Genomic DNA, 24,222 nt, shown 5'->3' with positions numbered 1-24,222 from the left:
TGCAATTTTTTTATTTATTTTATTTATTTATTTAGATACCCTAAGGGCCCACAGGGGTATTACATAGGGGGGAACATAAAGCAGAACACAATTTTCACAAATGAAGGAGCATCGCAGGTGGTAAATACAGCACTTTGGGTCGTGAAACATATTAACAAGGTAAATATTCTTACAAAAATTTACACTCAACGAAGCAAGAACAAAATAGCGAAAGCGAATAAGTGCTCTGGCAGAGAAAAATGTTACTAAAAGTGCTAGGATTGTTAATACATTATTAATGCTGAATGAAATAAAGAAGACTGTGTTATCGTGGCAATTCTGGAGGGTAACTCATTCCATTCTTTTATTGATAAGGTTAACGGCGAATTATTGTACTTTTCTGTCTGGGCGAAGATAGGGTTAACTTTGTAGGCATGATTGATGCGATGTGAAGTATGAGGTGGTGGTAACATGTGTCACTGGGCAAAGGATGTGTTGCTGTGATAGTGTGTGAAAAAAGCATAATCTGGCGAATTTTCTGCTCATTGCAAGTGGCGGCATGTTGAGTGTTTGCTTTAAGGATGAAACGCTTTGAAATCGGGAGTAGGATGACATGATGAATCGCGCTGCTTTATTCTGGACGGCTTCGAGTAGATTGGTAAGGGTGATCTGGTAGGGATGCCAAATGGCTGATGCATATTCCAGGGAGGGATGCACGTGGAAAGTGTACGCTTGAACCCTAGATGGCGGTAGTTGCCTATTAAAAACCGCATGTCGTGCCTTTTGCGTGTTTTAAGCCTGGCAACAGTCATTTCATCATGGCGCTTCGCAAAAATGCTGGTGGCAGCAATGCTCCAAGAAAAAGAGGTGCTTCTTGGAGCAGTACAGAAAGCAGCATTATTGACATGGAATTTGTGTCCGACAGCGACTCGGACGTTGTCTTTACCCTGGATATTGCTTCAGATGACGACGGTGACACACTGAGCAGTGCACGTGTGTGGCAGCGCGTGTACACCGATAACCCGCCACCTGCGCCTCCGTGGTTTCCCTTCTCTTCAGTGCCCGGAATCTTGCGGCAGCCCAGTGACGAGAATGACATTCTCGGCTGGTTTCATGTATTTGTTGACTGGGGCATCGTTGACCTAATCGTCACGGAGACAAACCATTATGTGGTAGCGTACTTTGCTGCTCGGTGTGCTAATTCTAAACAGAAATCAATGATGTAACATATACTTTCAGAATTAGAATTGCATGGAAAAAGTTATGACTACTTAAAAAAAATTGGCGATTTCGGTACGTTTTTCGGAAGTTAAATTGGCGGTTAAAGGGTTAAAAGCGTGTTTTACATAGACTTACATTGGATTCCCTTGCACCACCAAACATCATTGGCCAATCTTCGTATTTGACAAGCAGCAGCGCTAAGAAGGCGAGAACGAAGAAAAGAGGATCACAGTACAGCCAATCACTATTTTGTTGTTGTTTTTTTCTTTTTCTCCACCACGCTTTACAGAGACTCACGGTTACAAAGGTTGCTGTTGACTCCTATGATGATGAAACACGCCACTCTCTGGTGGATGGCGCAAAGATTGAACAGACCAAACAGGTGAATCTACTGTGTGTTACGGTACGCTAAGTGTTGCTTTATGGCTAGTGCGTATGAGTGCAGTCAATTCACATGTATGTTGAACTTTTAGAATCGTGCACTTTTTTTTAAACCGATATTGCCAACCTTTGAATTATCTGAAATTGTGTATAATGTGATTGTGGGCAAAATGAACGAATTTACGTCAAGACACATATGTTTACTGCGGCACAGTGCCTCATTTACACATGTGAAGCGAGGTTTCAAAGCGTAAAGCTAACAGAAGCACTGCAGTAAATTGTGTTGCTTGGATCATGTACTGGAAATTGTCTGCAAGGTGTCTGTGAAAACAGCTGAAAATTAAAAGGTCAGCCGACACGCCCTTACTTTCAAGAGAGCTTTTGTTCCCAGCAGAGCGACTTCACACCAAAACTGCGCCTGCATTAAACCAAATGCCTGCAATGTCATCTATGATAGCATGTGTCTTGAGTCAATTGTCCAATGCGCAGTACTGCCACTGGAAGTGTGCCAGGAAGCAAAATAGGAAGAAAAGAAAGATGGCGAGGCAGTGCTCATGTCATCAATGTGGCGTCGTCTCTCGACTCTAGTATTTGAGAAGGCAGGAGAGGGATGTTGCTTGTAGGCAGTTGTTGAGGCAAACGGAGAGAGTATCTATGCTGATATTGATGCTAGAATGGAGAGCTCCCTATATGGAGCTTTACAATTTTGATGTGGCAGGATGAAGGGCATTAACACTGAGTGACTTGTAGCATACCTAACAGAAAATTGGGGTGCATCCAGCATTCAAGAAAAGGATTTGCACGTGAGATTAACCATGATTGTCGTGTTGCAAAATTAAGCCCTGCAGTATGTAGCTAGACTTGCTTTGTCTCACACTCGTGTGGACTTACTCGCTGGGCTGAGACTCTGTGTGACTCAGAAAATCACACTCCGGAATCATCTGTTAAGACTTGGTAAGACTAATGTACCACATACTCACTCAGTTGCTTAACTCAGATTCGTGTAATAGCATCGCAGGGAATTGCGTTGCCCTGCTGCAGGGGGAATAAAACTGTGTGTGGTGTACTAAATCGGAAGGTTTCCTCGGTTACACAAAAAACTATCTAGAACAAAAACAAGCTTTAGCTAGAGCCCAAGACAAAGATCCAGAATTAATGCTAGATAATTATAATATTTCAGCAGCAGTTACTATATCTCTAGCAAATATACGGTGTCTGATCTGTTTACTAGATATTTTGCTCATCTTCCGTGCTTGGTTATGCATTAGTCGGCAAGACTGCCGGGTCTTCCCCTGGACTGGAGCCTGAAGACACGTCTGCGCTTCTGCTCGGCCAGCCACTTCCCCTGGAGTGGGAGCCTCAAGACGTGCGAGGAGGCCAGTGGGACCACGGGATTTGTGCGGGGCATCCACTCTGAGTGCTGCCAGGAGTCTGCAGCTGAGGTGAGTGCTGTAGAATGGAGAGTAGGCTGCCACATTTCAGTGACGGAAGCATTGAAGGACAAAGAACCATTTGTAGTCGTTCAGTACCAGCTACTATACAGCGGGCAGTTATAATGCAAAGCATTCTTTGCCTCTTACCAGGCACTCTGAGGTAGCATGATGTAAAAACACAAAAAAACAAGACGAGAGAACAGATCTAGGTGCTGGAACCGTACCAACAAGCTCAAGATAGAGCCTTTTACTTTGATGTGGGTAGGTGCGTTCCGGCCTAGCCTTGTTTTGAGCATGTTAAATTTTTACAAAACTGAGTGTTCAGTGGTGGGATCGAACACCAGTCCCTTGGCACAAAAGCCCGATGCTCTACCCATTATGCTTCTGTGCACCGCATATAGCTTTGTGCATTTCAAATTTATACTGGCTTGAGGCAGGTTTACTTCGCAGCATATTCTGCCATGCAAGCAAAGCACTGGTGTTCATTTAATGTTGCTTCTTCCCTCTAATTTTTGTTTCACTTCACAACAAAGACAGCTGCGGCAATGGGCAACAAGGCATGTGCAGTAATTAGCACCACTGCGAAATTGAGTGGCACTGGGCCAGCCTACTTCATAACTGATTATTGGCAGCAACACAAATTGCTTGTTTTCGAACCAGCGGTACCTCAAATAGAAAGCTTAGCTTTTTAATCCACAGTAGAGCATCACAGCACTCTGGACAAGAGTGACAGACTTCGCCAGTTTTGCCCTTGAAAGAAGTCCCCAGGTTTTCTTCAGTGGTCTTTTCTGTGTGTGTCCAGCCTCTTCTGGCATTCAGGATATGAGCTTGCGCTGGTGTTTTGTGTAATGGCGGCACTCTTTTCTTCACCTTGCAGTCACAATATGGTGGAACCAACGAAATGAAATCTTCAAATGAGCTGTGCAGCAGGTAGATAAAACTGCACAACAGAAAGGCTGACAGTTCTAGGTGGAAAACATTGCTTTAGGACACAACCAGAAGCAGGAATGTCTGTAATGACAGATTGTACATGTGAAGGTGATAGTGGTTTGGCAACATTTGAGGCGTCGCTCGGAACAAGCTCAGGAAACTGTCTACTTCGACATGTCAACAAACTGTAATATTTAAAGAAGCTTCACTACTTATTCAGGCTTTGTTAGAGGTCATAACCTTGTTGCTTGTTACGCTAGTTCATCTGCTCTCATGTTGCCTCCTACCAACGCTGCGCCGTCTCCCATTTCTTTTGGGTGCAGCGAGGGAGCCTGGACAGTAGCCCGCAGGCACGCTTCCACCAGCACTGTCTCGTGTGGATGCACCCGCACCTGCCCTGGCTGCGGCTGTTTCCCCGCCACGGGGTGATGGCCAATGCGTCAGTGTCCAAGGAGGCCACCTCCCTGTTTGCCGACCCCGCCAGCCCTGCCCGGGCGGCTCTACAGGGGGACTGGGCGCAGGGTTTCCGCTCCCTGTACCAGCTCCTGCGTGCCCGCCAGTGCCCCTACTTCTACGTCTGCGCGCCCACATTCACTGTCTTGTTCCGGGCTGCGGGAGTGGCTGGCTTGGCCGATCTGCACGCCCTACTGACGCCGACTACACGAGGCCTCAGGCAGGCACTTCGTGACGAAGGTAGGCAGAGGTGATGGAAGCATACTTGTAGAGAGTAACATATTATTGCTGTTTAGGATGTGTTGGGTTACTCTCATTTCATACATAGCAGTAGAGGGACTTCTCCTAGTGTGCTCACATTTGCCACCAAAATGTAGCAGTGCGTCACATATGAAAGAAAGATGGTGTCATCTATTTCGATGCTAAATTAGGTCTTATACTTTTTCTTGCGAAGTATGACATACCGTATTTGCACAGTTTTTATTTTATTTTTTGCTATTTCCAGCTCTGGAATGCACCTCGTGTTATATTGTGGTTTGTGACATGTATAATCATAATACAGTCGAGCACACTTATAACAATATGCAAGTGCCAAGAAAGTCCCATTGTTATAACCGTTGATTGTTATAACTGAAGCATAGGTGACAAACATTTTAATTAAACAGAAGTAGTCAAACCCACTTATAGCTTTAATGGTTTTAACAGTATTTGGATATAACAATGAGCAGTAGCGGCACCGTGAACTTTTGTGTGTGTTCTATGGTATGTGGGGTCTCACACATGCTCTTGGGACAAAGGAACGACAGCACAGTAGTGCAAACAATCAAAAGGGCATTTATTGCACCTTTCATACACTAATACACACTAGCCCAATTACTACCAATAGAACATTCACATGGGCGCGCGACATATCAAGAAGTCCGATTCACCGCAACACCATCGCCTAGTTGTTCACGTGTACGGTCACGCGAACGGTGGTGCGTTCGAACAATCAGTGTTCGTCCATACCGGTGTCCTGCTCTTAGCCTCGCGAGACAGTCCCGCGAAGCGGGCCGGCGCAAGCGCGAAGCATTCGTGCGTGTTCGTCGCCGATCCCAAGCCAAAAAAGGAAGCGCCTTCTTCCTTTTGCGCTCAAGTCACCCCGCCGTTCGGCGGCGTTAGCATCGCGACACTCGCGCCATCTCTCGCAATGCGCGGCAATGCACCACGACCACCGCCGGCGCTTAGCCACGTGGAGAAGCCTGATTACAGGAGACGCATGCTATGCGGGGAAAACAACATCAGGGAACGCGCGAGAGACGTGCATCCCCACAGGTAAAAATAAATCGCTTACTATGTTCCCATGCCGCATTACTGCCTATGACAAATCTGGCTACTGGGTGTCTGTGCCAAAAAGAAAAGGAGCACGAAATCCAGGAAAATAATAAATGTGTGAGGCGCTCTGCTGCACCTAACTTCGTGCGGTTCTTTTTTTCTTTTGGCACACACACCCAGTAGCCAGATTTAATTCTGATGACTGATACAGTCAAGTCCCGTTACAACGAAATTCACGGGACACGAAAAATTTCGTTGTGGCAGAACTTCATTGACACGAAATTAGTATGTATACACGTATGCCAAACGGCAAAGCCGCGAACGAAAGCGAAACCATCGTCCAGGAAACCTTCACGAGGGAATGCATTTTGCGCCGCTGTTACAGAATTTTGTGTACATTGCAGCCAATGCCTAACTCAACGTGCGTGCCCGGCCGATCGTGAAACACTCATTTTGTGGCACATACACTGTCGCAATGAAGTGGTTTCAATTATCACAATTTCATTGCATGTTTATGACAGTCGGCAAGCTTGCGCTTACCGGAAGTTTTATTTCCAGAAGTTGGTCACCCTGTATTTCTTGCGCTTCACGGCAAGCAAAGGCGTTGCACGAGTCTCACAGTCCGTTAAAAGAGCCATCGCAATGTCATTGTCGTGGGCTCTGACAACTTTTAAAATGAGGTCAAAAGGATCCATTACTTTCAAAGCAGTCGCCGGATTCAGTATGTCTAGCGGGTTGTCATTTTCCCTAGATGACGAGATATTGGCATCATGTTGACAATAGCGGCGCGGCCACCGTATCTTGAAAGCAATCTGTGACATGCACAAAGTGCACACTCGCGCAGGCCTCATCTTCAAAGTTATCTGCGATGTGGGCAAAGTGCAACTAGTGCCGGTAGAGTCGTGTACGCTGTGCTTTCGACGTTTAGTTCGCGTTGGAAGCGACAGACGGCACGGAGGTCAATTTACTCGCTGCTGTTGCCGCGCCTTCTCACTCCAGCGTGTTGACACCGAGTTTTCGCGGTCATCGAGCGAGATTTGTTTGTTTACCTGTGTGCACCTGACACCGTGCTTGGTAATTTAGTTAGTAAGCGAACGTTTACGAGTTTATACGGCCGATAAAACTAGTTAAACCTGCTTATAACGAACCTCCATATAATGAATTCCTGGATATAACGAAGTTTTTCTATTCCCTGTCGTTACTCCATAGAAGCACATGTATTTGAGACCTCTACGTAATGAAGTGGCAGCGGGAGACGCCCTCGAAATAATGAATTTTTCCGGCCAACAACCTAGAGATTTCGCCCCAAATTTTGTCATTTTTGCGCAAGCAGCAGCTGGAAGCACCTTCTCCACTGTGACGGAATGCGAAGCGGCGGCGGTGCGCTTGGCGCACTCGAATTCACGGCAACTGCGAGGCGAGTGCACGTGTGCGTGCGAGCGTGCGCGAGGCGGGCCTGCATCCCTCGACCCGGAGACCTTGCCGCCGCGAGCATGACCTTTCCCCCTCCCTTCATTCAAACCTGATCCCGCCGCTTGCTGCAGCTGGCCTAGCCCGCCAAGCCGGCACTCTCTTTTTCCAGTGATGTTGCCGATGTTGATAAAATGGGTCCAAAAATTGCCTGCGCGTTAGAATCGAGTACGACCCTAAATTTGCGCTACCATATCGCCATCGGCATTTCAATATGGCCGCCTCCCACGCACTTCAAGCCTAGCTCCCGTAGCTTCAACCATGTGCTGTAGTACGTGTGCTTAGGCATTAGTCTACCAATTTAGTTAAACAGCGAATGTTTACAAGTTTATACGGCCGATAAAACTACTATCCTTACTTCGTATAGCTGTCTGCTAATTTGCCGTCGCAATCGATGCTTCGCCTTTCGGGCGAAACTGGGACTTTTTTGTTCATCACAACTTTAGTGTATTGGGAGTGTATCTTGAGTGATAGTTGTATTTCTGTATGAAAGCATGAGGTGCGTGGTACTGTGAAGGATTTTCTTCCCTCTCTTTTGGTCATGGAAAACGGGTGTGCGTTACAATCGAGGGCGCGTTAGAATCGAGTAAATACGGTAAGCGTTTCCTTTGCAAATTTTCGTGCCGAACCTGCATTTCGTGTTACTGTCGAGTCGAAAGTGGCCCCTCGCGTAGCGCTACAATTGCGGTTGTATTACATTCGGGTAAATACGGTAGTGCACACTTGTTTTCAGCCAGCTGCAGTGGGCTCACGTGCCAGCCTGCGTCTGCATACAACATGGGTTCTCAAAGTGGGTTCCGCGGAACCCTGGGGTTCCTAGGCCCCTGCTCGGGGTTCCACGAGCCACTGATAAATTTTCCGTGGTCCCGTGCTCACCAAGTGGCTAAAACGGCGAAAACGAGGTGCGCTCGGTCCACAGAACCTCCATTACTCATGCCTGAGTGTCAAAAAGCACATCACACCGCGTAACGGCAATGCACGAACTGCGCAATAAATTCGCCACCCAAACTCCGAAAACGGGCAGCGCGCCTAAGCTTTCACACTTAAATCTCGCATGCCATAATTTACCAACATGCACATTTCTCCCGTTTGTAGATAGCATAGGTGCCGATTGCGTGCGCACTGACGTATATGTTAGAGGAATAAAAAAAAATGAAAAAAATGCGCAGAGCCTCCCAAATACGCGCCGCAGAGGAGCAAGAACAGCGCTAGCGTCCAACCGAAACGAAGCGGCGCAGTCCACATCACCATGGTCCTCAGCGGCAATCGTGCGCGGCACGTGATTGACAGCAATGCCGGAGCGCTTCGCAGCTAATTGTGCCCTTAAAGACTTTACTTTTTCGTTTATCGCCGCGCGTAACACCGCATTGGTGGCATGCCGCGTGCCTACATAAGTGCATAGTTGCCATCCATGATCGTGTCGATAACCACCGCAGTTTCGTCCGCAGCGGTTGCGGCAAACAGTAGTTTCGTTTTCACTCGGTGCACGCGTCAGCTGCGTGCCTTCACAATTGCGTAGTCGCCAACCATGGTAGCGTTGATAGCGACCGCAGTTTCGTCCGCACTTCTTCTAGCGAACAGTAGTTTCGTTTTGACTTGGTGTGTGCGTCGGTGGCCTGCCTTCTGAACCGCAAGGTCGCCGTCCATGATGGTGTCGATAGCGGCCACGGTTTCGTCCGCAGCAGTTGCCGCAAGCAATAGTTTTGCTTTGACTCAGTGCAAAGCTGTTGAAGATAAGAGCACCGGCTACAACGCAATGGACGGACAATTTGTTGGCGAGCAGCTGACTGGCGAAAAAATGAACGGGAATTACGCGCGCGAGGCCTTCGCCGCTGCTAGCTATAATCAGTCATGAGATGACGAGAATTTCAGCTTCCGCACTGGTCTTGTACTAAATATAAACAGGATTTGCTGATTCATTGAGTAAATAAAAGCATGTTGACGTAGTTAAGCACTAGTTTATTGTTTTCTTGATACTCTCGATAATTCGACATTCGGTTAAATAGGACCTTTTAATTCGGTTAATTCGTAGGGGAGGGGGGGGTTCCTTGGCGCTTCATGGAGCTTAGCTGGGTTCCCTGGAGCGAACATGCTTGAGAACCCCTGGCATACAGCATTGCTTTTTTTTGTTTTTTTTCTTGGACGGTACCAGCGAGGCGTCGTACGAGGCGGGGTCGGTGTAAAATTGCGTCATATAATTCAGGTTTTTAATGCATTATTTTTATGGGGATTTGCCGGGACCAAACCAATTCGCCGTAAAATGCAGGTCGTCACATGATCGGGGGACGTGTAATCGAGATTCCACTGTATTCTGTAGAAAGCAATGTTGATCAAAAAATGTGGTTGATCCCTCTTATATAGGAATCGGTATAGAACACGAAAGTGAAACGTGTCTTCAATGACATGCGGCGGCACCACATGCTACTTGCTCGAAAGCTACAACGCGCCGCAACCGACTGCGCTTACGAACGCGCATCCAAAGTGCATCCGAAGCGCAAGCGACGCGCGATGCGCCGCTCGGTTAGCACGGTCCCAAACAGTGTCGCCGTCTGGTGGCCTCCGGCGGAAGGCATCACCGGCGGTGCCAGCGTCTCCCATTAGAAACGCCCGGCGGTCGGCACACTAGTAAGTATATTCTAGGCACTATAGTCGTAGTGATGAGACCACCGAAGCGTTCACTGTCGGTGCGCGTTAGTGTCATAATGCAGTACTTCTCTTTTCTGCTCGTAGGCGGCGGCACCGCCCCGAGCAAAAGCGCAGGTACACGGAGGAGTGTTAGATATATAAGGCGCGTCTGTGTAGCTCTCTGCAATTGCGTTTGTGGCGCAATGGGTTAAACGCTCGGCGATCTATCGTCGCGGACCGAGAGGTCGTGGGTTCGATTTCCAAATTTTGCATGTTTGTGGAACTTTTTCTTCTGGTTTCTTTCTTTGTATTATGTTCGTGTACATTGTAAGCTGACGTATTTCCGTGACGGAAATACGTCACTGAAGTCTTGGTGGACCCCGGAATAAAACACTTTCGTGTTAAAACAACTGCACTGTAAAACGTGTGGAGTGAGACTTCCATGACTGCACTACTTCCATAGCTTCCACAGCGTCGCCTGCTGAGTGTGAAACATAGTATAGAAACATCCAAACATTTCATTATGCCAAATTGTGGCTTAGTTGTGACCCTTTAGGTCGTACTTTCCCCCACAAGATTATATTTTGCTATTTAAGTCACCTGCAGACAGTGATGTCTGCAGAGAATGCAGCTACTTGACATCAATTCGATAGGGGCGAAATGCGGAAACTCATGTGTGCTAAGCTCTGAATGCATGTTGAAAGATCCCGAGATGGTCACGAATAATCGGGAGGCCTCCACTACCTTATCTATGCCAAGTAGATACGGCTGAGGAAGCTTGGCAGCGAACGTGACCGACCATAGGTTCCCCATGGCCAGACACGGGGGACCTTTGCAGAAGTATGATCAAGTTGGTATTCTGGCATCTGTGTGTCATTTGCAGGCTGTCACAGGTGAAGATTTAGTGACACTGATTTAGTGACAGTGCTGCAAAACGCACCAGCGAGTGTGTTCGGTGAACTCATTTTGCTGCTTTGGAGTGTGTAGCCTTGGTAACAGTGCTTTAAAACCTAAACTAATATTGAAAGCAGAATGGATAGCAACTTTGAACCACCTTTTTCGTGACTGGAAATGTTATAAATTAATAAAATGGGATATTTTCTCTGAGGCTGGTTACGTGTAATGGTCGTGCAGTTGTTTGTGTCTGTGCTAGCCACCCTAACTGTCCAGCGGCCATCGTCAATCAGTGACGACATGGTCGGACAAGAAAACCAAGTCACACACACGTAGGGTACAAATGCCGTATAGCCTTACCGTTGCAGCTTATTGGAAACAGACGGAATTCATGTTCATGGCACGCGTAAAGGTGGACTGCTTCCCTTGCTCAGCTGCCGAATAAACCGAGCGAAGAATAACGGTGTGTCAGTTTCACTTCATTGCCATTTTGCAGTCAAGCTGACTGTGCATCGTTCACATATGTGGCAGGTGCGCTCTTGAATATGCAAAATTGACTCAGTTCTCTGTATGTATTGCCTGAGCATGTAAAGAGTCTTGGAGTGATCTGTAAGCGACAAATAAGCGCAGCCATAAAACGCTAGAAATGCTCTCGATCCATTCATGTGCCATGTGCAACGGTATCCGCTGTTTTTCCGCTGCTCGCCTTGGGTTACCTACAACATTATGGCGGTTGCAATGAATTACTTCGTTCACACTAAAGCTTATTCTAAATGCTGTTTTTAACTATTGACCCTTTTTGCGGCGATCCCTTGGGCACTGCCGTGTTTGATCACGTGGTGACGCGTCCATTGCTTGCCTCAACTGCCTCCGTTGCCTCCCTGTTAACAATGCAAGCGCGTGACACCGGTGCGGCGCATTAAACCTCTGTTTCGACGAATATTGTAGACGGTGACTGTGTGGACGACACGAAGCTTTGGCCACAGCTTTAGAGGACATGCAAGTGCTTTCAGAGCTCATTACGCCTTGTTCAAACAACGTGAGCTGTGTATACGGTGCTTGCACTAAAAGTTGGGCTAGAAATGTATTCCAAGCTGTCCAAACTTTCCGCTTATGAATTAAATGATCATGATCAGTGTGCTTTATTTGGCAACTATTTTGAAGCAGCGGCTTATCATGTTTGACTTGGTAAAGTTCCTCAGTCCCTCAGTGCGGCCACTATCTGATTGTTTATTTTCAGCCTAATCACTTGCAGGTGTGCTCTGCTGCGATAGATTTGTTCTCGCTGCGCACAAAGCTTGGAATTTAAATGTTGTGCACTTTGCGGTAGCTTGTAGCAAAGACGCATTATCGCTAGTTCCTCGCTTACTCTGTGGACTGTCACGAAACGTTCAGCTTCCAACATTCGTGTCTTATTGTCGGTGTTGTTGCCGTCGGTTATGCCTCGGCACATTGTTTCAAGTTTATGCCCATTCACTTATTATTGATATGTTGGCGATAGGGTGGGCGTAAGTTTAAAGGATTACTGCAAAATAAAGGATTACTGCAAAACACAGGCCCTTTATTGAAGTGAGAACCTCATTGGTATTCAGTACAACAGAACATCACCAATTTATTAGTTTCAGAGGAAACATAAAACACTTGATTCTGTTCGACCAAAATTCTATTGATAAATGCACTAGAACTGAGCTGTAATCATTGCTGGCATACCAATTTGGTGTTCCCTTTAATAAGAGTAAGACCATGCTGTATATCTTCATTTCTATGCATCTAAGTTAGTGATAGCTTGCTACATTCTTGTTATGCAATGCTTAGGAGGCTCCCGATAATGTGCAGCACCGTAGTTTCATGCCCAAAACTTGTAAACATTAAATTTAGTTGAAAATTTTCTGATACTCGATATTCGATTTGATTTTTAAAATTCAATTTTATATTAAATTCGAAGTCTACTATTCGGTATTTGCACACCCTTAACTTAGTATTTTCGCGACAGAGGCAAAGGTTCCCTGCAAAAGGTCCCGACATTTCTCTCCGAGGACTTTAGGTCAGGCAAATACGAATAAGAAACTGTCGCCAAGAATTTCGTTATATCGAAGTTCATCATATTGAGGTTTAACTGTATTACCTTATTCTTGTCAAGCGTCTCTGGTGCTACAGTACATTGTGTGCTATTACTATTCCACTGAATTAAGAGCACAGTAAAAAAACATTGTAGGAACCATCGACGATGATTAGTATCAGTGTAAGCGAATAGCCTGAATGAGTGGGTGAGCAAACGAGCAAGCATTTTTCTTGCCGAGTCTGACCACCAACTAACCATCAAAACGAGCAAAGAAAGGCAAAGAAAGCTGTTCACTTGACACTTTCGTGACCAGTGGGAAAATCTGTTGTTTTTCGGTGGTCTGGGAAATGTTTTTTTCCTGCCACAGAAAATGCTTGATGTTAAAGTGTATAATATCAAATTGTAGAGGAAGAAATTATAAATTAGGTATTCATTTCAAGCCACATGTTTATCAAACATACTACGAAAAACATTATTTTAAAAAAGTGTAACAACGATAGTTAGACAAAAGCATCAATGCTGCTTTCCATAAAATAAACAAAAAATATTCCGAATATACATTATGAGCACAAGGGCCAAATGCAATAATCCTAATATAAGCTCTGTATGTACAAAATCGCTTTAGATACGTAGGAAAAACATCAGCCCTAGTGAACCGCCGCGCCCTTACGAACTGCAGCGCGGTGCCAAGGTACACTTATGGCCGTCTCCGTGCACAAAACTCCACTCTTTGCGCGGCCGCCGCCGTTAAGTTCTGTCGTTCGGCAATGACACCCTGCCGATAAGAACTGTGACCTTTAGAACAAGCCTGATATACTTAGATCAATGTGCGGCCATGACGGTACTGTCCGAGAAGAAAGCGAAAATGACCAGTGGATGCCTGTTAACGTTCCAGGCCGGTTTGACGCACTTTCACTGTCCGTACTAAAGTCTGACGAATTGAAGCCGTCTTCCAAGTTTGTGCTGCTACCATAATCTAAAAATTCGAGCCCAGATGCATTGGAATCCGTCGAAATTCGCTGTTTCTGTGAAACAGCGGTGGCGCGACTTCGGTGCCATCTTCGAAACCACGGGCGCTCATCACCCTGACTACGAAGGCACTTTAAAGATCCCCGCGTAGTGGAAAAGAGAAACCCAAAAGTGAAACTGATAAAATAGTTTCTTTTTAACTCATTCGGTGGCACTAGCTGTCCAGAAGCGCTGGGAGAGTGCCGAAATTCGAATTTCTACCATCGATAACATACTATCGATGGGAATAGGTGTGGTCATGAAAGTGTTAAAAAAAGGTACTGGGGCATCAGCCAATCACGTGTGTGTTATTGCCTCATGGTGCTCAGTAGTTCACATGAGTGCTGATGGCGTCTCCACTTCTGTTTATCCTGTCATTCTGCGTTTTTAAATAAATTTCAGTTCTGGGACCTTGCAGAATGTTGCATTCATAGGTCGGCAGAGTAAGTGGATGCTCGCTCACCGACATTTTCTCAGGCTGTGTACTCACTCACACACGTGCACTCACTTGCATTCATGGTCACTACGATTCGCGCTCACTCACCAGCACTCATTCTCATACATAATCTCATCCACTCGCACTCTCCAACAGTCACCCACGTTTGTACTCGCGTCCACTCAAAATCACCATCTCCAACTTTTGTTCGTACACTTCTTAATCGTCGCCCACTCCTGTTCATATCACGTCCACAGACTCGCCCTTTGTTACTCGCCGACACTCCATCTCACGCCTGTGAAATGAGCGTGGAGCGAGTACGAGTGAATGTACTCAGAGTATGCCGACCTATGGTTGCATTTCTGACCTATATGATGTGATCTACAGCATGCATTCAAAAGTTGTCCCTCACTTGCCCTTTCAAGAACTGAAGGCTGTTCTCACTTAGTGTTTTGGTTCTCGCTTCTCTCTCTCCCAGGGATTACGTTCAGCATGCCTCTGTGCTCCAGCCAAGAACAGATGGATGAGACAGTAGATGGTGCCTCACAGTCACCGCCTTCCGAAGCCAAGAGCGACGGGTGAGTGACTTTCATGTGTGTCATTTTGTGAGAAAAAGTGATTTGTTTCTGGTTCAGAGCTTCTACTCTGAAACCTAATGAAATGATGAGATCAAAGGTGTTCCAGAAGCATCGCTTTTTCAGCAATTGTTTTGCATTGACCCGTCATGGTAACGAATCGTGGAAGCGGGGCCCAATGCAAGACACAGCGTCCCCAACTGCTTGACTTTAAAGCTCTGGCCGTCGGCAGCGTGCATGAACGAAGAACTAACCTGGAAAAAAAGAAACGGGTTTATCAGGCCTGCAGAAGCTGCACTGAACTTGCCTGACAGGCAGCAACAAACGACTGACTTCAAGACATGCAACTTACGCATGCGAACAAGAACAGCTCATTTAACGAGTGCCTACACTATCATAATGTTAGATTTTACCTAGAAGGCAACTGCAAGATTAAAGACTTGCTTTCAATGATCAAGGAAAGGCTCCCAGAATGTGCATGCAGCATATGCAGTGTGTTAATTGCTGTCTAGTCTGAGAGAGAGAAGGCGCAGAAGTAATCACGTGACTGTGCAACTTCAAAAAAAAAAAAATATAGATCCAATGAAGCCCTATCGCGAGAAAGCCGATTTTTGGAAAATCGCATATTCGGGCAGTATGTCTTATGAACTACCATTTCTGTAAATATCAGTAATTCATCGCGAAACTATTTCAAATAAAGTTTATAACAAGCTGCGGCAGCCCTCGAGCGGCGAGCGAGCGCTCAAAATACCCCAACTTCGCGCGGACGCCATTTCTCCACCGAGCGCTGCCATTTTGGTGTTTTGTTCGTGCATCATTGCATTTTTTTTCCCCGCTATCCGCTGCAGCGTAAATCGCTCATGATTGGAGGGTTCGCGAGAGCTTTCAAGTTTCCTGCGGCCGAGACGCGAAGCTGATTTTGGGTGAAGCATGTGCTCCTCAAGGACGCAGGGGATCCCGCGACTCCCATTGGCTGCTACGCGTGATGACGTAGGGGTCTCCTGCATAATGCGTCCGGTCGTCGTCTGCTTTGGCTCCTCCATCGCCGGCGTCCTTTGTGTGTTCCACTCGCTATTGTGTATCTTTGCAGTCGTTAGCATATTCTCCTCTCCAAGTTTCTACCGTATTTATGAAACAATTTTCAACTGTCTTTACGAGACCGTTGTTGCATTTAGCCTGCTGATTGCTGTGTGGTCGGTCACGATACGCCCAATGAAACTCGAGACGCTACATGCGTTCAGTGCAAGGAAGCGTTCTATGAAGCTCGCCGCTCGCTCGCATGCCGACGATGATCGCACTGATGGTTCCTGTGGGGTAGCTTCTGCTTCATCAGAATTCGATAAAATCCTTATCACCAATACTAAATTTGGTGGTCTGCTAAAATTTTTCACCATGGAAATTAAAAAAAAGGGCTCTGTCTCGCCCTGAGGTATCAATCTGGGAATCATTGTAGTGAATTTCACAGTTACAGCACCTTTTGAAAATTCTCCAGGCCTGGAATGAGAAAACCATGTGCACCATTCTGACATATTGCTGTAACTTGAGAACCAGTGAAAGTAACTGCATGAAATTTTGTAGTTCTACTAATGCTTTGCTATGAGTCTATCCTGAAAATTTCATTAAGATATCTCGATAAACAAAAAAGTTTGTGTACGAGGGAATAGCCTCCAACGATAGAACCCTGTTGACACCTGCTGTTGTTTTTCTCGCTACTACATATCATGTTTGTGTAGTCTTGAAGCATGTAAGCTGATGGCCATTAATGTTTCATTAACTTTCAGGGCTATTAACTATACTCCAGCGGCAGCTGCATATGGTGTTGCGGAGCGCGGTCACGCAACCCTTATCTTGAAAGCGATCTGTGATGGGTGCAGTCTAGGCTTGTTGAGGGCTGATAGCTTTATGTGTGCTGTGTTCTCACTGGTTAGTTTCCGTTGAAGCGAGAGGCAGCACGAAAGTCAATTCGCTCGCTGCTGCGGCCGCTCTTCCTCGCGGCAGCGTTTTGAAATCGAGTGTCCGCGGTCATTGAGTGCAATGTGTTCATGTTTACCTGTGTGCACGGAATACTACGTTTGTTAATTTAGTTAATAAGCGAATGTTTACATATACGGCTGATGAAACTACTATCCTTACTTCGTGTAACTGTAATAACTTGCTATTGCAGTCGACGTTTTGTTTTTTGGTGAAGCATCATTTTGAATATATCTGTTTTATAATTATTCGTGTATTTGCCTGCTCACCTTTAAGTTAATCTTATGCTGAGCGCCATGGTAAAGGCCCCAGGCTGCTTCGTGGTCACTTATGCCAATTGAAAGGCTTGAAATGAACACGTCGAGACTAATTCCAATTCATCTAAACATGTTGTTTTGCTCACTTTTCTCATAACGTAGAAGTGTTGGAGTTATACCACACTGAACATTAACAATGTGCTGCTTTTAAAGCAGATAGCCCTGTACAACTTGCTCTGTTAATAAATACAAGCTCCGATGTATATGAAATTTAAATGAACACAAGTAGGAACTCTTGTATTTCTTGTATTTACGGCCACTAGTACGATTTATTTTGCAAAAAAAAAAAAACGATTACGGCTGAGTGCCGGGCATCCGGGAAATCAGGCGGCGTGGTTAACCGCGAGCGTGCGCTCAACGTAAACACGAACTTTCGAGAGTCAAGGCAAGCTTATGGCTGCGTGGAGTTTTATTTAACTGTAAGCACGTTTAGCGGCACAGTATACACAGATACAGCTATGTGCGGTAATGTAATCTTGTGTGAGACGCATTCTAGTTAACATTTGTTTTGGGTTTGTGTTTACCTTTTGTGCCAATGGTACCCATCACATTTGCAGTCAAGACGAGAATGTACCAGAAGAGGAAACAGTGACCTGGTTGGAAAGCTTGGGCCTCAGTCAAGCTGATTTTCCTTCCCTCAACACGACACGGAACAAAATGTATCCTTTCAAGGGTCTTTATTGAGATCGCGATTCCACTAGTATATTTGAAATATGTTTATGGCGTTATCGCCACCACCATGCTGACACAGTATCAACGGCGCATGTGTGGCTCACTCGCAGTCTGGAGGTTTAGAAAGTCTCCAGATTTGCAATAGGGTGCACAGTGTGTTTGGCTACAAGAACTGCGAAGCCAAGTAGATGCACCGGTGCGCTCTGCAGCGGAGCTAATGAAGAATTCTGGATTCCACTGCTGGCATGCGCACTGTGAGCACACACACTAGCATTCCTGCTGATCAACTGTTTTCATACTTGGTCTCAGAGGAACGAACAGTAAGCTTCTAACTACCAATGCAGACAGTCTTGCTTTGGCCTCATCTCGTGCACCATCAAGGGTGGATATGTTAAATCCTTCAAACTGCAGACGTCACATAGTGTGTAAGCATAAAGGCAGGCAGCTGGCCAAGGAGGTAGCATACGACGGTTTATTGGCCAATTGTCTGCTCCTGAGCTCATGCACTGTATGATGCCTGTGGTTTAAAGGATGTTTCCAATGGTGGGAATGCTTCACCAATCAGCGCCATCTGGAACTTGTTACTCCATACTGCTCCAAAAGGGTCTTTTTTACTTATATTGTGCCATTGCTGCGCACCAACATAGTTTTGGCAGTGCAAAAGTTGGGAAGCTACAGTAGAACCTCACTGATACGTTCCCGCTTAATACAATTTCCCGGCTCCTAAGTTCGCAATAGCAAAAAAATAAACATAACCTCTTAGAGGAATGTGTTAATACGTTCCGGTTAATACGTTCCCGGAAAATACGATTATTCGGCATTGCGGCAAACTGCGGTCGTCCGATACGTTCTGCAGCGAAAAATTATCATTCAGGTGTACAAAAAGGCCGCTCTCATGTGCTTGTGAAGCGCTAAGTGGTAGACGGCCGCTGCGCGGCTTCTCTACAGTGCTCAATTCCCCTCTCCCCTCCTCGACTTCTGTGCATTGCTCGTTCGCCCGAAGTGACGAAGCGCGGCAGCTGCGGCAAGCGAATTAACCTTTGCGCTACCTCGCTTCAACGCAAACTACTAACTGGCGAAAACAGGCGGACACCGTGCCGCGGCGCGAGGCGCTACAATTTGCCGAGATCGTAGCGGAAGTGGCGGCGGACGGAGGCGCCTGAAGACGGCGGCTAGAATGAAGGCTTGCGCCCACCGGCTACGTTCCCCGAAGCCCTTGCTGGCCTGGAAGCCTTACAAAACTTCTTTCGCATGAAAGACAACGAAAATGCGGACAAGGGTCTGCAATGTGCGCAAAAGGAGTTGTTCCTGTCCAAGGGTGTGACGCACCAGCAGAAAATACAGTCGAATCTCGATAATTCGAACTCGAAGGAGCCCGAAAATTTGCTCGAATGAAAAGGACTTTTTTTTTTTTACATATTTGTGCACCATAGCGATACGTACAAACGGTGCGAGTCGTGAAATATCGTGGCGCGCAAGCACATAGCGAGCAAGGGCCACGAAACTGTTCACGCTGGCCAACGCTCGCATCCCAATAGTGCCTCTTCCTCTTCACAACCATAATCTCTCTCTCTCTCGCATCCCGGTAACGGCAGTGAAGGAAACTTCAGGGAGCGAGCCGCGCCGGCATGGTGAAGTGCGCGCGCGGAGATCGCGTCAAAGGTGAGGGAGGAGGGCGGCAGGGAAGCGCATTTGGCCTCGGCAATCCCGTCGCTTCGGTGGCTCCCCTCGCCCTCCCTCGTAGCTACCTGACCTTCGACTCTCCGTGCGCGCGCGCCGGCCCGGCACCAACTTAACCCGCTCCCCTAAGTTTCGTTTTCAGCCGTTGAAGCGAGCGTTGGCGGGCGTGGGCAGTTTCGTTGGCCGAACTGGGCTTCCGCGTTGCTTCCCTCTGCGCCGCAGCCGCTGCATTGGCTGAGACGTCGGCGCATACACGCGTGTTCCGGTGCGACGCTGAAACGGCGACCTTACCATTTGAGGAAATTTTTCGCCGCAGTATTTTTATTTCTTTTTTATTTCTCCGCGCTGCGTTGAGGGATCTCTCCTAAGCTTTCGCTTTATGGTGGTGTCGGAGCATTGCCAGTCGGAGGCGCCTCCACGTGATTTTCCGTGCTGCTGAGAGCATTGTCGGTGCACGGTTATGTTCGAATTAACCGTCGCAAATGCTTTCGCGCTCGAATTACCAAGCGTTCTCGCCCATTGGAATACACATAACTTTGACTGGACCACAGCGTCAGTTCGAATTAACAAGATTCGACTGTAACTATGTTTTGCAAGAAATGTTTTCTGCTTTTGCGCCTCAATATGGGCTTGTCAGCTTCAATTTTTACTGGATTCGGATCGTACGTTTTCCCGGATCGTACGTTTATTTTTAGCATATTTTTTGAAAACGTATGAACGAGGTTCTACTGTACTACGCAGAACAACATAAAGTGTGGCGTTGCTGCATTCATTTGTTCATGACGTTACATCCAGTGAGACAGCCGTTTTGACAGCAGACAGAATGCTACTCAGTCCTAGTTTTGTGAACCAGCTGTGAGGCTAACATGGATTATCAAGGCAGTAGTTTTACACATCGAGGGCTGATGTATGCTGGCGCACTACTTATTCCGGTTGCTTGCATGCAACGTTATTCATTCAGCCATGTGACTTTTGTTTCCAAAAGAAGTTGAGGTCCTTGAATTTATCATTATGCTTTATAAACGCGTGTACGATGATTGGGTACCAGACCGCGTTTAGCACTTTGCGCCAACATTTGTTTTTGGTAAAGCTTGTGATAAAGAAGTTGAACGCAATATGAGGAAGCAGCCTAGCCCTTACGCCTTGTCCTGGGAGTGCACATCAGTTATGAAATAAAGTACATATGAAACAAAATCAAAATCTCCAGAATGTCAAGCTTGCAAAGTGGTCCTGTAATAAAGGGACATTAAAGAGAAAAATAATTTGAGCTGCATTAGTAAATTACCCCCATTTCGATACTCTCACCATGAAAAGAGGCTTGGCAAGCAGAAAAAAAAACAAAGAAAAAATGCAGCAGATCCAATATGTTAAACTCTATAGACAGTGAAGCTTTGTGTGTATTGAATGTCTGCACAAAGTGACACGGAAAGCTTTATTCAGGCATTGTAGAGAGGCTAATGCAATGCGCTGCACATGCGTGAAGGCGAGTGCCTTGTGGTGGTGGTGTAATGGTTGAAGATAAAGATAGCGGGGCGTCCTGGCGTGTTTCTGGCTCTTTTCTTTTTCTTTCCCTTGGAAAAAAAAGCTTCGCTTTTAAAATATGGGTGGCAAAACCACCTAGGTATTCCTGCACCAGCTAGACGTGGCATAATGGATTGAGATTGCTCGGGCCTAGTTAATTGCTTATCGGTAAAGTTGGACTGCATTGTATTCTTGAAGGGGCGAAAACTGTCAACGTCTTATGCTGCAGTGAATTACTAGTTTTATTCAGTTTTTATGAGGAAATGGTAATGTAAACTAAGCAGAACACTAAACTAAACTTCGTTTCTCTGTGTGTGCTTTTGTGGAAACCTTACACCTGCTCTAAACACAGGAGTAGGGTGCTCCAAAAGGCTGATGGGCATTCCCACCACTGTGTTTTACATCTGCCATCATGCCTGTGTGTGACACTGGCTAACACTCCCAGGGCTAACCTTGTACTCATGCACAAATGCCCAAGATCACCGTGGTAGCTTAATGCTGAAGTGCCAAACGCATAACAGGGGAAATGTGGGTTCTGCTCCCACCTGCAGCATTTCCATTTTCCCTAATATTTCCACACTTCAATTAAGCATAATTAATTTCCCCTACGCTTTCTCCAGCTTCATTGTCTATTTTCTGCATATGGTTGTAACTAACAAATCAAGCTCCTCAGATCCCCTTATTTTTCACGGTCAGTGAAGTTGATTGTGCTTTGCATACTGATTCTTAAGAGACATTTTTCCGACGTAGTATTGAAAAACGTTATGGCTTGTGCTACAAATCAAAGTTTGTGTTACAAAGCCCTTCTCCCGTGTCGCACGCGTATTTTCGTTTTGTCAACGGCGCGGCTACGCGAGAGCTGCGCCATCTTTGCCCGACACTTGTGTGCATGTGTGAGTTGCGAGAGAAAGATATCTGGGGACTGTGCCTAGGTACTACGCAGAAGTGCGCGCATTGCTCCGTTTGTCCTTAGCCGGTGGCAATGCGTGTTACGAGAGAACCGGTGCTTAACATCTGTCCAAGCGGGATCACAGTCGTCCTAGCGGGATTACAGTGGCCGATACAGAGTCTGTAATGGGGAAGCATACAAAACAACAAATTAGCGGTAACGTGTCATTGTTCGTTGGTCTGCGGCCGTTAAAGCGGCATCTACCTAAGACCCTAGACTTCGTGCCGGGTTGCGTCGCTCTTCTTGGCAGGAAGCCTCCGTGTGAGGCCTGGTGGTAACTACTACAGAAGTGAAACGGGGAGATGATATAATAATGCATATTAAAAAAAGAAAAATATCTCCGAACACGCATTCAAACTACTGACTTCCCAATCACGAGTGCAGTGCTGTAACCACCATGCCACGAAAGACTAGTGGAGGGAGAGTTTATTTCAGAGTATTTATCTGCAGTCGCCTAGTGCAGCTCGGCTAGGGACAAACGGGCGAAAACGTGTCCACGTCCATAGGACCTGAGCGCAGTCCCCACATTTTTCACTCATAACTCGTGCATGCACGTGCGTCAGGAAAGCGTGCCATATTTCTTGTGTGTCTGTGCCGTTGACAAAACGGAAACACGTGTGTTGCACATTGTATGAAATGGGAACCGATTCTACTTGACAATGCACAATGTCTAAATTTAGAAAGATTTTAGCTAATATCTTATAGTGTATGGACCAGTTAGACAGGGGCAAGGCAGACTCATGCCTAAGAAAAACTATAGCGGGTATTGTGTTGAGAGTGAGCGACTCAGGAGCAAAATATTAAGTGTAATGGGAAAGCAGTAAGAGCATGCATGTGGATGATGAACACAAGCTCATCAGGTCAGCTGTTTTGAGAGCTAGTCTCACCTTGACAGATGGCATTATTTTTTGGTGTGTCACACCGACTGGGTTTGATATTTGCCGGCGTTTTGACCTTCTTGAGAGCCTTTCCTTGACTACAACTGTCAACCAGGCTGGACGAGAGCAGGGATGACCGCAGACCTAGGTCGCTGGTATTTGTCGAGCGGGGAGAGACGCTGGCCCTGTTCAACTTCCTTCTCAACAGCCGCGCCTGTGTCTGCCCAACGGGGCCCCTGGCCGGTGTGCCACCAACGCTCATTTCACCTGTGGCCTTCCACGGAGCCAGTTTGCGCTCACTCAAGGTAATTAGTGTGCGGTGATAACTTCTAAGCCTAATTCAATGCATTGTGACAGCACCTGCTATGGTGGTTACGGTGTTGTGCTGCTAAACATGAGGTTGTCAGTTCAATTCTTGGTAGCAGCTGCATGCTTGTGGGCTTTGGTTTATGTGTGCACTAAAGGGACACTAAACATAAAAATAAGTTGGACTGTATTAGTATATTATGTGTCTCCATTACTTGGAAAGCCACTCTGTCAGAGGAAGCTTGATAAGCCAGAAAAGACTCAGTGACGAAAAACTGGTGGTGACACACCACCTTGGAAGTTTCCACACCAGTTCGCCGAGGTAATGGAATTGGATGTCTTCTACTCTTGTCTAGCTAACTGTTTAGTGGTAAAGCACTACAGTACATTCTGAATTAACCAAAGATACGAGGGCAGCGTGTTGGAATGAAATGTTTTTCGTTCTGGTTTTAGTTTTGTTCCACTGAAAAAGTTCCGTTCTGGCTCTGCTCCGAAACGAAAAAAAAAAGAAAAATGAACCGCAACAGTTCATAACGGTTTTGGTTCGCATGCAGAAATTTTCGAAGCAAAGTAACGATAAAACCATAGTGTTAATTTTTCTCAAAAAGTGAATTCTGTCATCATGCTCAGTGCCTTGAGTCAAGGCACTGAGCATGATCTCGGAAGCAGCATGTCATCAAGTGTACTTGCCATAATTCGAGACCGCTGTTCCGATAAAATGAACTTTAACGCACACAAACGAAGGATAAAACTTCCGTAGCAAAGCACTGTACCCGAATCGATAAGCTCTTAGTGTGCAAACCCTGGGTTTTGCTACGATGCCAATCTGCTAGTGCACTGAGCGACAGGCTTAGATTCGTGGAGTGTTCTACCGGCTATCACTAGCACTATGCCTGCATGAGATACGTGCTAATTCTGACATTGCCTGACGTCGGTTGTTTCGTATTGCTGACTTCCCCCTTGAACCAAAAACAGATCAAAAACATTTCGGTTTAACTCCAAAACAAATAATAATGTTTTGGTTACGTTTTCATTCCAGTCAAAAATATCATTTTGTTTCGTTTTTGTTTTCATTCCGTTCTGACACACTGCTCGAGGGTTTAGAGCAAATTTTGAGAACTTTCACTGCGTGAGGGCAGCTTAAACA

At 46.2% G+C, this 24,222-nt stretch overlaps 1 protein-coding gene across 1 annotated transcript in view; it reads left to right on the top strand.

The window, feature by feature from the left end:
- The window catches only part of LOC119461375 (protein downstream neighbor of Son), a 35,347-nt gene that overhangs the window by 4,559 nt on the left and 6,566 nt on the right, over positions 1–24,222 (top strand). The window contains exons 5-10 of the mRNA XM_037722669.2: positions 1,490–1,582; positions 2,850–3,023; positions 4,268–4,637; positions 14,685–14,784; positions 17,627–17,728; positions 22,885–23,074. Coding sequence (XP_037578597.1) covers positions 1,490–1,582; positions 2,850–3,023; positions 4,268–4,637; positions 14,685–14,784; positions 17,627–17,728; positions 22,885–23,074 — 1,029 coding nt within the window. The remainder of the gene's footprint in view (positions 1–1,489; positions 1,583–2,849; positions 3,024–4,267; positions 4,638–14,684; positions 14,785–17,626; positions 17,729–22,884; positions 23,075–24,222) is intronic.

The sequence above is a fragment of the Dermacentor silvarum genome, chromosome 8, assembly GCF_013339745.2.
Source record: "Dermacentor silvarum isolate Dsil-2018 chromosome 8, BIME_Dsil_1.4, whole genome shotgun sequence".
NCBI classification, from domain to species: Eukaryota; Metazoa; Arthropoda; class Arachnida; order Ixodida; family Ixodidae; genus Dermacentor; species Dermacentor silvarum.
Note: the sequence above shows the minus strand (reverse complement) of the source record. Positions and strands in the feature narration are given on the sequence as shown.